Here is a 13,873-nt window from a genome sequence, read left to right as displayed (position 1 = left end):
TAATACATGCTTACCACATTAGGATTGAATGGTGGTGGAATTTTCTTTTGTACCAGGTCAGTCCAGCTGAGTGATTCAAAGAAAGGATGGTTCTGAATTTCAAGCTAGAATATATAAAAATGATTTTTCTTTTACTAATGCTGAAGAATATGTTAAGTAGTCACTAAGAAATTTTATGAAGCCCAAACCATTTGCCATTTAGTACTTCTTTCTAGACATATTTGTGTCATTTACGCGGCAGAATACTGGAAACATTACTAGGACAGTCCTCAGTCACAGCTGCTTAAAACAACTTACTTCAATTTATGTCTTCTCCACAGAGCTTTCTGATAGGTAAAATGGGATTAACATTTCTGCCCTAAGGCTGTTTTAAGAATCAGCATAAAATATAGAAATAAAAATGCTATAAAAAGAACAAGGCACCTCATAAGTACAAAGAACTATTCTTACCTGAGTTGGGGAAGTAAAGAAGTCAGAGAGTTTTAGAAGTGAGGTAGACAAAAAATCAAGGTGCTGAGCTCTACTACCAAGGATAAAACAAAAACAATAAAATCATTCCACACTGGGTTGGTACTATCCAAAGCTGGCACAATACTGATTATAGTGTCCCCCCCAGCAGGGTGTCACTGTAGTGTATACACTGGAATCCATCCTAGTGTTGTAGATTTAAACATCCCTTAAAAAAAGTTATGTCCAACAAATTAGCCTGGAAAAAAATGAGACAATGTTCTAGGCAAATCAAAAAAGGTGCCAAGAGAACCAGGGTCAAAGTGGACAAAAGAACCACAGTCCAACGTGGCTGCAGTGTAGTGAAGGAAGACGTCAGGAAAGGGAATGCTGAGAGGTGAGGAGCCACATGACACTGAAACTGCACTAAGAATCAGATTTTAATCTAGGCTTATAAGACATCATCAAGGAGTTTTAAGCACAGGAACGTCACGACTGGGCTGTCTTGTTTTCTTTAAGATTACCTTTGCTATAGAGTAAAGACCTAATAAAGGAAAAACAGCTATCAGTTTGGCCAAACTACAGATAACAAATGAGGCCAAGGAAAGGTGTGTGGTAACGGGCAAGATTGAGGCCTTTGAATAAGGAAGAGTAAGGAAGAAAAAATGTCAAGAAGGCCGCTCTGCTACGTTCTGACCTGAATAGCCAAATGGAAGTGATGGTCTTCATATGATAGGGAACACAGCAGAAGACAGCAGGATTACATTCCTATGTTAGAGGTACTCTCTAGATAGCCAAGCCCAACAGATGTGTAAATCTAGAGGTCAGGAGGGAGACCCTGAAGTGAAGACAGAGAAGCCAAATCATGGGACCAACCTAGATTGTCCAGGAAGAGGGTTTTGAGAATCACAAGCACGGCTACACTTAACAGGCTGGAGAAGAAGGACTTACAGAGGGGATTATGAAGGAGCAGAAATACAGAAAATAAAATATGACAACAATCTGGGCTCTTACAGAAGCCCAGGAAACAGCAGAGTACTGCAAGTTTCATCCCTGCTCAGCAAGTAAGCTGAGGAATAGAAGGATCCAGTGATCCTAGCGACGCCTTTATGGCTGACTCAGAACTGAAGAGACTGGGAAAAGGGAAGTGAATACAGAAAACTTTGAACCAAGCTGAGTTTTGAAAGGAAGACAGAGGAATACTCTGCCAGAGGGTAGGAGTAAAGATTTTTTGGTTTAGCAATAAAAATTTAAACTTAAAACATTTAGACAGTTTAAAACATATATTACACATTTTTATGAAGGGAGGGGAACAGAAATTAAACAAAATTCAAGTAACTGAATGTGAAAGTTTGATATAAGGAATGAAGGAGATCAAAGTACTACAAAATTTTTAAAAATGCAAGTAAAAGTGTTTTGAACAATGTATGACTCTCTGTAAACACAAGTGACCATAGTGTGGACACATAGGGTACTTTTCAATGCCACAAAAAATGGGGATTTATTTATAAATCTTTAAGTTCAAATAAAGCTGTTACTGGGAAAACATGCTACATACAAAGTCTTCTTTGGCACCAAGTCGATTTTGCCTGTTTTTCTCGAGGAGTTCTTCCAGAATGGACCAGGCTGTGAGGCTCACTCCTGGCCTCAAACTTAGGGGCTTGTGAAGAATATTATCATACATTTCAGCAACATCTCGGCAATAAAAAGGAGGCTGAAAAAAAAAAAAAAAACAGCAGCAAAATGAAGAAACCTGGTAAAATTGAGTTACACCAAAATGGAGTTTAAAACAGTTGAATTTGGCCTTGATTTGCAAAGAAGAGCTGGGTCCAGACAGCAAAGAAGCAACACTGGTCTCTGGTGAGTGGATATTTGTGGTCCAGCCTTCCAACAGGGTTTCTAAAACCCAGAATACTAGACAGTTCAATAAAAGTTTGCTGAACGAATTAGAGTCAGTTTGTTCAAAAGCACCTCACACTGTGTGCAATCTGGGAGGCTGATATTGTGATGCAGTGGGTACTGGAGTGGCAGCGTGGAGTTCTGGCTGAATGGTGATGGACATTTGGTATAGTGGCGCAGATGCCATGGAAATGTCCAAATCCCATATTGATATGACTGAGTCCCAAGTCTTGCCCTGCTCCCAGCTGCAGCTTTCTGAAGATACATATTCTGGGAGGCAGCATTTAGTTTGGGCCAAGCCTTTGCTGTTGCAGGAGCTCGGGAAGTGAACTAGCAAGAGATTTCTCTCTGCTCCTGAGAAAATTGAAATCTAAGTGTCCATAAAATTTTTAGAAGATCAAGAGAACCGAGTCAATGGTAACATATGGAGACAACAATGGAAGAGCTGGAACACGTACCAATCCATACAGCATTTCATAGAGGACGGCACCAAGACACCACCAATCCACGGTGTTGTCGTATGGCTGTTTCCTGATTACTTCAGGTGCAAGGTACTAGGAAGAGAATGAAATATTAGAACAAGTCAAGAAATAACTAAAACTGAGGAGTAATTGAGAAAGTTCACTCACTTTACACATTTCTACCCAGATTATCAATGGATAGGAGTTGTCATTTTATGATAGTAGCTCCCAAGCTGTGTCAAATGGAACACTTTTCAAGGGAGCCATTTACAAGTACTTCCCTTAGAAACTCATGCAGTTTAGATGACAGAGGAAAATGAAAAATGAGACTTCACCGTGAGTATATAATGTATACATCTGGAGAGATCTTCCAAAAGATTATTTTAGAAGCTTCATCTGGTCTTTATTCATAACATTTTTCTCAATGAAAGAACTATTTTTTAAAGTTAATTAATTAATCACTATTTTTAAAATAAAATAAATTAATTAATTAATCTTAAAGGTAGAAAGAAATGTAATTTCCTCCTGCTGGTTCACTCCCCAAGCTCCCACAATTGCTGGGGCTAGCCATGGTAAAGCCAGGAGCCCACAACCTAATCTGGGTCTGCCACCTGGGTATCAGGAACACAAGTACTCAAGGCAATGACCTGGCCCATCACTGCTGCCTCCCCAGGGCACACTAGCAGGCAGCTGGAAGTGAAGTGGAGCTGTGATTGAAACCCAGCTTCTCTGATAGGAAGTCTAGGCATCCCAACAGTATCACAATCACCACACCAAAAATCTGTCCTGACAAAAGAATTCTTGATGTTGCAATTGAAACTTTTCCCCTCTTCTCAATAAAGGAAAAAAAGACTAAATTACATTCATATTTAGAATTAGAACATCAATTCTCTAATATATTCTTTTGAAAACTTGCCAAAAGTTGTTAGATGGTTATTTAATTTTAATTTGTAAAAACGTCAAACTCATTGCAATTTCACACATAAGAATGAATTTGAATTTTAGATTAAACAATATATAACTTCTTCCCACATAAAATAAATAAATGAAAATAATTTTCTAAGCCTTAAAAATGTGATTTGAAGAGAGGGCAATATAAATTAAAAAGGACTTGATGACTTCTAGTCATATGTAGGTTAAGATGATTAAAAATAGTTTCCTCTTAAAACTACAGGGTTTTAGACATTTTATAAACTATGACTCAGATACGCATTCACACACACACACACACACACACACACACACACACACGTTTCTTACAGAGAAACCTAAGAGCTAGTATTTTAGAGAGAAAAAGAAAAAAAATATGAATTTCAAGGAGCTGCTTATGACACTAGTATCCCGTAAGAACTGCAATTTGACTCCCAGCTACTCCACTTTTAATCCTGCTTCCTGCTAATATATGCGGGAGGGCAGGAGAAGATGGCTGAACTACATGGGCCCCTGCTACTCATGTTGGAAAACAGGAGAGAATTCTGGTTTCTGGCTTCAACTTAGCCCAGATCTGGTAGTTGCAGCCGTTTGGGGAAGAAGTCAATAAATAGAAGATAAATAAATCTTTGAAAATATATGGATTTCAAGGTATTTAATTTTGTATTTGTATTTATTATATATTATGTATTTGCATTATACATACTGTTTATGTGTTTCACGGTATCCACAGATTCAATAGATAAAAATATGTGAAAAAACCCTGCATTTACATTAAATATGTACAGACTTTTTTTTTCTTGTTCTTTTTTTCTTGTTCTTCATCCTAAACAATTCATTTCAGTGACTTTGCGAAGTACTGACTAGGCACATGAGAGCATGTGTACCTCAAACATAACATTTCATATAAGGGACTTTGATATTAGGGCTCCTGCAATCAATTCTCACAAATACCACGAGATGACTGCAACTACTTATATTTTTTAATTAATTTCTGATCTTAATTAGAAGGCTCATGTGAACCATTTTATCATATATTTCTAGCACTGTACAAAAGGGCTTCAAAAATCTAATGGAAAAATGGCAATAATGAAATTTTCATGAGTTGATTCAAACTCCCTTATATTTGGAACTACCACAGGATAATGCTGGAATATTACATGGCATATAAGATCATTATAAAAACACTGAAAATGAGGAAAACTTGGAACAATTAAACGCATGTGTGAAGTGAGAAAAGTAAAGCTTTTACATAAATTTTAATGAGTTCCGTCACTGGAAGAAAGATCCCTTCCTAGCTAACTAGATTACAGAGATGGGATGTTCCAGCAATAAATTCTGCTTTGTGATTTCCCCCTCCCACATCCACTGCTATATTTTCTTCTGTTACTCACTGATTTTTTTAATTACTAACTTTTTCAACCCTATCAAAAATATGATAAAAACCAACAAGCTACCATTCAAATGTAGACAATTTTTACATTTGTGCTGAATACTGAGAGCAGAACTTTTACTATGTCTCCTCAGTGCAGCTTCCTGCTAAGGCAAACCCAAAGAGGCAGTGATGACTTAGCTAAGTGTATCCATCCCTTCCACCTGTATGGAAGACCTGGACCCAGGGTACCGCAGGTCAGTGCAAGCATTCAGAGAATGAACCGGCAGATGGTAGCTCTCCCCTGTCTCTCAAATCATAAAATAATGAAAAAATGAAGTACATAGTTGTATAACCACCATTAATAATCAAATTCAACCTTCAATGATTTCGTGATTTCTTAAGGGACTATGTAACTATAACCAAATGCTTAAATTGGAATTATTTTATTGGTAATTATTATTACCCTAAAATTGGGACTTCTAGTAAAAAAATAAAAAAGATCAGTATAATTTATCTTTGTCAGACACTCAAGAGGGTCTTGTAAGTATCTTGTGATCAGTTAAAAGTACTAATTAGGGCCTGGTGTGGTAGCCTAGCTACTAAAGTTCTCACCTTGCACATGCCAGTATCTCACATGGGCACAGGTTCATGCCCCAGCAGCCCTGCTTCCCATCCAGCTCCCTGCTTGTGGCCTGGAAAAGCAGAGGAGGACAGCCTAAAACTTTGGGATCTTGCAGCCACATGGGAGACATGGAAGAAGTTCCTTGCCTCTGGCTTCAGATTAGCTCAGTTCTGGCCATTGCTGCAACTTGGGGAGTGAACCAGTGGATGGAAATCTTTCTCTCTGTCTCTCCTTCTTTCTGTAAATCTGACTTAGCCAGAAAAAAAAAACTTGAAAAAAAAGAGAAAAAAACTAGTTATCCATAAACTCTGAATGTTTAGGATGGTTGCTCCCCAGATATTTCCTTTTGGCAGAAAGCAGAAGTGACAATCTTTATACTACTTTTCTTATTTCAAATTTATATATGTAATTTGTAATTCAAGTTTGTATTTTATAAATGACCATATGAATGGGAAATAAGACACATTTCTTACCTCTGGTGTCCCACAAAATGTTGTGGTGGTATCAGAAATAGCAATTCCTTCTTTACAAAGCCCAAAATCTGTTAAGACAACATGTCCCTGGACAAATACAGGGGCAGCCAAATTAAAATAATGCATGAATAGGAACGGACAATTTTTAATGCTTTTTTTGTTTGTAAATAATTTTAGATCTACAAAAAACTGCAAAAATAGTAGTCTCATCTGTCCATGAACCAACTTTTCTCAATGCTGACAATCCAATATTACCATACTACAGTATGAAACAGAAAACTAACAGTGCTATCACAGTGGGCTGCCAACCTCATATAGCTAAATCACTTTTAAGTTTCCACTATTTCTAAGCATGTATACCACTAAGCAACACAGGTATGTGGATTCACATAAGACAATCAAGACAACTGTGTCACTCCAATTCTCGCCTGTTACTCCTACACCTTTGCACTCTGTCTCCCTGTAACCACTACTTAGCTCTTCCTCCTCTCTGATGTTATATGAATGGAATCTTGCAGTGTGGAACCACAGCAACAACAAAAACAGAAATGGTTGATTTGTGAAAGACAATACTTACTACTGAATCCAAAAGAATATTTTCTGGTTTCAAGTCTCTACCAAATCAAAAGGAGAGAAAAGTGCAAATCAGTATTAACTTAAATAAAATACCAACTTTTTTTTTTTAACAAGTAATATCTAAAAATGTTACCTATATACTATCTTAATGGAGTGCAAGTAACCCAATGCACTGGCAATTTCAGCAGCATAAAACCTTGCTCTGTGTTCTGGAAAGGATCGTTCTCTTTGTAAGTGAAAAAACAGCTGTAAAATAGGGAGAAATAGAAAACACATTACAATCATTCAAACACAGGTTCAAACAAATATAACCTGAAAACACAGGAGCAGGAATAGTTTTTGTGACTTTGAACTTCAGGTACAAATGCAGTACCAACACATAACTGTGATTTCTTGTTCATGTCCTCCACCCAGCAATCATCCTCTCTAACCATGTCTTTACTAATTGCTGCTAACCTCCCAGACTCCTGATTGATCACTATTGCAGGATCCTCATCATTTCAGGCAAATGCTCTGCAAAAAATTTACAATGCTCAGTTTTCTTGATATTATCATGTAATTACTTTACTGAGCCTTTCTTTTTTTAATCAAAAAATATTATTCAAAGATTGAAACTGGCAGCTAGCCAAAGCAATATAATCCATGTACATAATCTGTTTGAGCCAAAAATTTTTTGGAGAAGTCTGAATAAGGGTCTGAAGAATGGGCTTGGTCAGGCTGTCTAGGTGAAACCCAGGGCTTGACACAAGGGATCAAGAAAATCACGTAATCCCTCCAAATTTCAATTTCCCTGCCTAATAATTGGGTATAAGAGTGTTTAATCACAAAGTTATCATGACTAACAGAAACAATACATGTAAAACAATCAGAAAGTATCAGCCCCTCAAATAGCCTCTCACCATATGTTACCTGCATTCCCACTAAACTAAGGTTTTTCTGCTTAAAAAGGGGGGGGCAAGAAAGGAAATGACAGGTTGTAGTAATATTGATGTGCAATTGTTGACACCATTATTATCTACATTACAAATCACATTTTATTCTAATACTTCACATATAGCTTAGTTGACAACTCTATCCATACATTCTATAGCTTTAACCCAAGGATCTTTTATGAATCTTCCAAAGTACTACTTGCTTAAGTTATACTTTTCCACATCTTGCATGGCACTTAGTATCTTGACTAAGGTTCCTACTGAATGCATACAGCAGCTGACAATGCACTGTCCTTCTGAAGCTTATAAGAAATCTCTTACTTCATGCTCTGTCTTCTATTATCAATATTAGAGAATAAATTTTAAAACTTACCTCTCCTCCATTAATAAAATCCAGAACAAAATAAAGCTTTTCAGTTGTTTGGAATGAATAATGTAATCCGACCAAAAATGGATGCTTCACATTTTTTAAGAGCACATTACGTTCAGCCATAATGTGTTTTTGCTAGAGAGAATATAAAAGATTCATTTGTATCATATACTAGAAAACAATTCTGTTAATAGAGAAAATAGGCGAACAAGAAACAGTAAATACTTTGTTTTACCTCTTTCCTGTTGAGAACTATTTTTTTCTGTAATACCTTGACAGCATAAAATTTTCCATCCAGTTTACGTTTTGCAAGAAGAACCTGTTATGGTTAAATTGTGCATATGATTAGAAATGTCAATACTTTAACAAGAGTAATTTCAATAAACCAAATATTCTTAAATTTTTATAAAAAAGAAAAACCAGCAAGTATGTTTTTTTGAAAATTCAGAACCAACGAATTTATTCCTACAATTCTACTTTTCTGCAGGTATTTTAATTTTAGAAAGAATACTATTTCAATAATGTGCTAATTGTTGAGATTTTTGCTTAGTATCTGTTGAAGTCCATGGGGCCTGAGAACTGTGTGTGTACACACATGTGCTCAAGCGCAGACTGCTGAAGAGTGCCCTTAAATACTGAGACTACCACCTTACTGACTGCACAGACATGGTGGACAGATGATCAGACACACTGATGTCTCATACTTTGGTTTCTATCACGGCTTGCAACATCAGGAATGCTCAAAGAAAGAAGCACTGTGTGTTTCTGTAACGGACTTGACTGCAGGAAAATACTCTTTTTTTTAAAATTTCATATTATGACACAGTTTCATAGGCTCTGGGATTCCCCCAACCCCTTCCCTGGCCCTCCCCCTATGTTGGATTCCTCCACATTGTTGCAGTATACAGTTCATATCCAATCATGATTCTTTCTTTGAGAGCATGTACCATGCATAGAGTCCAGCATCTTATTGTCCAGATAAATTAAACAGCTTCCTTGGGAGACCATACCTGGTCTGAAAGTAGAGCTGGCAGAATATCTTCCCGTCCAATGAAAAGCCGCAATATAGCATCAACAACAATTTACAACATCATGGAGTTAACTGACATGGTACTGAGTGACCAATATGTTAGAAAATGCAAGTTCTCAACCTTCTCCTGTGACTACTACATTGACATTTCAATTTTAGCTTATACACAACCGGCTGCTATACACCTTAAAATGGTTATAGGGTACCATTCAGCTGTCTCGTGTCTATTTCCATTTTTATATTTAGCAGCCTATAGTATTGAAGCATGATTTTTTACTGAACTTGGCGAATTTTAGGATAGTCCAAACAGGCTTATAACTCCAACAAGGCATATGGTAACAATTGAGGCACAGAACAGTTTTAGGAGGGGTGTGCAGAGAAATCTTCTATACCTTAGTGAGGAGTAACTAATCTTTGTGTCCTACCTAGTAAGATATATGTGAGCTGACTGTTTGCTCTCTGTTCTAAGCTTTCCTTATTGGTCTCCATCTATCTAATTTTTTTGGAGGGGAGGGCTCCGGAGCGACCCTGATGGTCATTGCAAGAGAGGGTGGGGATCCAAAGTTGGAACTAAGTAAGGACCAGAGAAAGTTCCTCTCCCAACTCCTGAAGGAAGTTTACTGTTCTTCTGTTTCTGAGGACCACTCAGGGTTCCTGGCTGTTGTTCTGATGACATTAGACCCTGTGAGGAAGAATCTGGGCTTCTTCCATTCCGTAAGAACTAGAAGAAACTTACGGGATCTTGCCCCAGAAAAAGGCAGACAAACTCAAAGTTTTGCTAAGTGTTTGCAGTGGATTCAAGACTGCTCACGACGTAAGTTTGCACAACCACTAGATGATGTCTACTAACTCCTTGCCATCTCTGGGTTTAAATAGGGTGTTTGTAAAAGACAATGCTCTTGGGCTCGGCAGCGTGGCCTAGTGGCTAAGGTCCTCGCCTTGATCCCATTTGGCTGCTGGTTCTAATCCCGGCAGCTCCACTTCCTCTCTGTCTCTCCTCCTCTCAGTATATCTGACTTTGTAATAAAAATAAAATAAATCTTTAAAAAAAAAAAAAAAGGCAATGCTCTTGTTCTGATGACAGATACTCCAGCATCCCCACAGCCTGAGCATTTGGATAGCAGGATCCTTTTCCACTTTTCCATTTCTTACAGTAGCACAAAGTCCAGCAAACAGCAGGCAGTCAATAAATATTTGCTGAGTGATATGCTATGGTTACAATTTCTGGTCCCCAAAACTCAGAAAATAGAGAATGCATAATAAAATTTATGAAAGCAGCAAAAATGTAACTGCATACAAGTTCATTTTTATAACAGACTAAAGCACAATAGGAAAAATGCCTAAATTTTTAAAATGATATCATAACTTATTCAATGATGCTTTTCCCTGGTAACCCTGGCCTCAAGTGATTCTCCTTTCTTGGAATGACTCTGTTGTCAGGTTACGTGATTCATGTGACACAGTGACACAGTTGCCAGTCTTCACAGACTTCTTTCATTCTCCAGCTGTTATTCACACTGACATTCATTTTAGTCTTTCCAAGCTCATTGGAAACAGCTCATCTTCACAGAAGATATCTTCCATGAACCCATCTAGAGACTCTTCCTCTCACTATCTGCTGTGCTGTCACATCATCCTATTTTTTCCTTTTCTTCAAAATCACATTACAATTTGTAATTTTTGCTTGGCTATTCACAAAAACATTTTTATTAGCTTATTTTCATTTTTTTTTCTTGAAAAATACAGACAAATGGAAACAAAGACCTCCCATTCCTTCGTTCACCTTCTCAAACACCTTTAAGCATTAGGGTGGGGCCAGAACAAAGCCAGTGGCTTGGAATTCAATCTAGATCTCTCACTTGGGTGGGAGGAACATGAGCACTTGAGCAATGTGTTGTTTCCTAGGTGTGCATTAGCAGGATGGCGGGTAAGAAACAGAGGGTCCAGGACTCAAATGAGGCACTCTGATGCAGAATGTAGGTGTTCTTGAGTAAGCTAACCCTTTAAGCAAACATACATCCTAACTGGACTGTTTTTATGGACTCTTTCCCCAACAAGTATACAAACATCACAAAGGTAATGACCACACCAGCGCTGTTCAACCAGGGTCTGCAAGGGTACCTGGTATACTGTAAATAAATGCTCAACACATATTTGTTAAACAACGAGTTTTGTTTCTGAATTTAAGTAGATACTTAATCTCCTTAATTTTCCTATTCTGATTTTGACAGTGCAGAAAGTATCTTAACTCCATCTCCTGCATATGAAAAAAATACAGTAGTTAACACATACAATAATGCATCCCAGAAGTACTTTTTAATAAAGACATTCTTACCTTGCCAAAGCTGCCTTTCCCAATAACTTTTAAAAAATCAAAGTCAGTTGGTTTAGCACTAAAATAACAAGGACAAGAATCAGTCTCCCAGAAATCAGAAAAATGCTAACTTTTAAACATTACATAGCATTTCATTCTTCAGCAAGTAAAAGTTGGGTACAAAGTATTAAGTATGATGAATCCCAGCTTTCACACTGGTAGAAGTTGACCTTTACTATGTAACAGCAATACCAACAGTCTCAATGAGGTACTTCATAATTATATGCTCCTTAAGATTTTAAGACTTCAGTGATCTCTTTAGACCTAATTCCATAGAGATGTGTCTACATTCTTGTATATACTTTTGATTTTAAAGCAGCATCTAGCTAAACCAATTTTATTAACTGAATTTCATCAGCATTATTATTCAGGAAATTGAGAAATCCGCAATACATCCCTAGAGCTATCTAGCATCTGGTGATTATCCTGGAAGTTACTGGTTGAAACATCAGTAATGATGCTAAGAAAACTTACTGAACAAAGGAAATCATGTCATTAAAGACAGAAGACCGCTTGGCTTATTCTCACTGATGGTGACATAGGTGAGTCAGAAACAGAAAAGCCAGAAGGAAGACCTCTTTTATATTTAGGTAACCTATCAGGTAAAGCAGCTCGGACTGCAAAAGCACCAGAAGGAGGAAGCTGAGCCTACAGAGCTATTACATCCTTCAATACAATCCGAAGTCCTGCACTGCACTAAGCAAAAGGGAAATGACGCCACTTACACTGGAAAGTTCCTTGATTTAATTACAAACAGAACAGTAAATTCAAATGTGACAGCAACATCAGGGTTAGATTAAACAACAAGCTTAATAGATAAACACAATTTAGACATTTTTCTTCTTCAGAAACCTGCTATTTGGACTTTTTTTTTTTTACTTCAAGCTACCATCTCATTTCCCTTGAGTTGTGTAAACTCTGTCTACACCTGTTTACAGTGTTCTCTTGCAAATTGTTTCCTCCACACCTCCAAAACCGCTCATCAAATCCAGTGGTCAATTTTCAATTTTTGTCAACGTGTTACATTTGTGTCAGTAACACTAACAGTTAAACACTCTCAGCTCATCAAGACAGTTTCTTCCTGACACAAGGACATCATATTCTTGGTTTTCTCCTCATCCCCTTGATCATTCTCTCAGCTTCACTAATGGTTCTTTCTTGATCTCCTGACGTTGAAGAGTCTCAAGGCTCAATCCCTGGACCATTATGGCTATCATTTATTCTCCAAATAGAATAAAAGGGCACAGACAGCATGATGTTCTATGATACAACTGCATTTCAGAATTAACCCAACACGCCTGTAAGGGCAAGTAGGATGGCAACACTACGTCCTGTTCCAATCTGTGCCAGCTATTTCTGATCAATCTGAGCACTCCTCAAATTGAGCCACAAAGCAGCCTTTGAACTACCGGTACTACAGGCATTCATTCCCAATGAACTACTGTATTTGACAGTGAGATGAAGCTGACTTTCATCTCCTCACCCCATTATTTTCCAGACTCTCTTCCTCAAAATGTTTCCCTTTTGCCCAAATAAATATGGGAATATGGAAAAAATTTGTATAAATAACGATTCACAACCTTTCATATGTTAATATCCAGCATGACTCCTCTGCAACAAACCAGACAGCAACTAGGGTGCAGCAAAAATTACAAGCAGTGGCAGACTGTGAAGTAACCCTGTGAGGCTGCTTTTGTCTAAGAGTACCTCACAGGACTTATGGTCCCTTGGGAAACACAGCCACCAGATATTCTATATGCATAATTACCAAACCAGAAGAGTCACAGTGCAAAAGAGCACAATCCAATTAACAATATGTGAATTAACAACTGCTCAGGGCTCTACCAAACTAATGAAAAGCCAGCACAGTGAATGAGTCAAAGGATACTATACTCACTCCAACTATGTACGGTTAGATTTCACAGGCCTCCAGCTAGGCTGGTGTAATTATACAAATCTACACATTCTCAAGAGAAATCTTCTGAAAAGTTAGTTTGAGGATTGTGAGAAACAAATTAAACTTACTGAGGATTTCCAGATGGTCCCAAGTTGATGTTTGGTGAGGTAGAGTGTAGCTGTTTGGATGGTGTTAAAAAAAAAAAGACACAACAGAAACATTCTTATCAGAATATCGAAGATTATTGAAGAACATTTTAAAATAAAATATCCATAACTGAACTCAGACATCTGGTGTACTGACACATTACAGAAACCTAAGGTCCTGATTCTTTATAAATGTACAGACTTACGTTAAAAATGTACATAATCAACATAAGCTTAATGACTTACCATATTAACTTTCAAAAGCAATTTTAAGGACAAAGGCAAGCCAGAAATTAAGCTGTCTACTGGCAAATGAATGAAGTAAACGGGACAAAGCTCCT

General features: G+C 37.5%; 1 protein-coding gene across 4 annotated transcripts in view; it reads right to left on the bottom strand.

The window, feature by feature from the left end:
* The window catches only part of SGK3 (serum/glucocorticoid regulated kinase family member 3), a 125,808-nt gene that overhangs the window by 6,760 nt on the left and 105,175 nt on the right, over window positions 1-13,873 (bottom strand). For all 4 annotated transcript variants that reach the window (XM_058668697.1, XM_004588026.3, XM_004588025.2 and 1 more), the window contains 10 exons: window positions 13,515-13,564; window positions 11,451-11,508; window positions 8,321-8,404; window positions 8,089-8,220; window positions 6,917-7,029; window positions 6,785-6,821; window positions 6,208-6,294; window positions 2,805-2,900; window positions 2,006-2,161; window positions 15-104 (listed from right to left, as the gene is read on the bottom strand). In XM_058668697.1, the coding sequence (XP_058524680.1) occupies window positions 15-104; window positions 2,006-2,161; window positions 2,805-2,900; window positions 6,208-6,294; window positions 6,785-6,821; window positions 6,917-7,029; window positions 8,089-8,220; window positions 8,321-8,404; window positions 11,451-11,508; window positions 13,515-13,564 (903 nt within the window). The remainder of the gene's footprint in view (window positions 1-14; window positions 105-2,005; window positions 2,162-2,804; window positions 2,901-6,207; window positions 6,295-6,784; window positions 6,822-6,916; window positions 7,030-8,088; window positions 8,221-8,320; window positions 8,405-11,450; window positions 11,509-13,514; window positions 13,565-13,873) is intronic.

The sequence above is a fragment of the Ochotona princeps genome, chromosome 9 (assembly GCF_030435755.1).
Source record: "Ochotona princeps isolate mOchPri1 chromosome 9, mOchPri1.hap1, whole genome shotgun sequence".
Taxonomy (NCBI): Eukaryota; Metazoa; Chordata; class Mammalia; order Lagomorpha; family Ochotonidae; genus Ochotona; species Ochotona princeps.
Note: the sequence above shows the minus strand (reverse complement) of the source record. Positions and strands in the feature narration are given on the sequence as shown.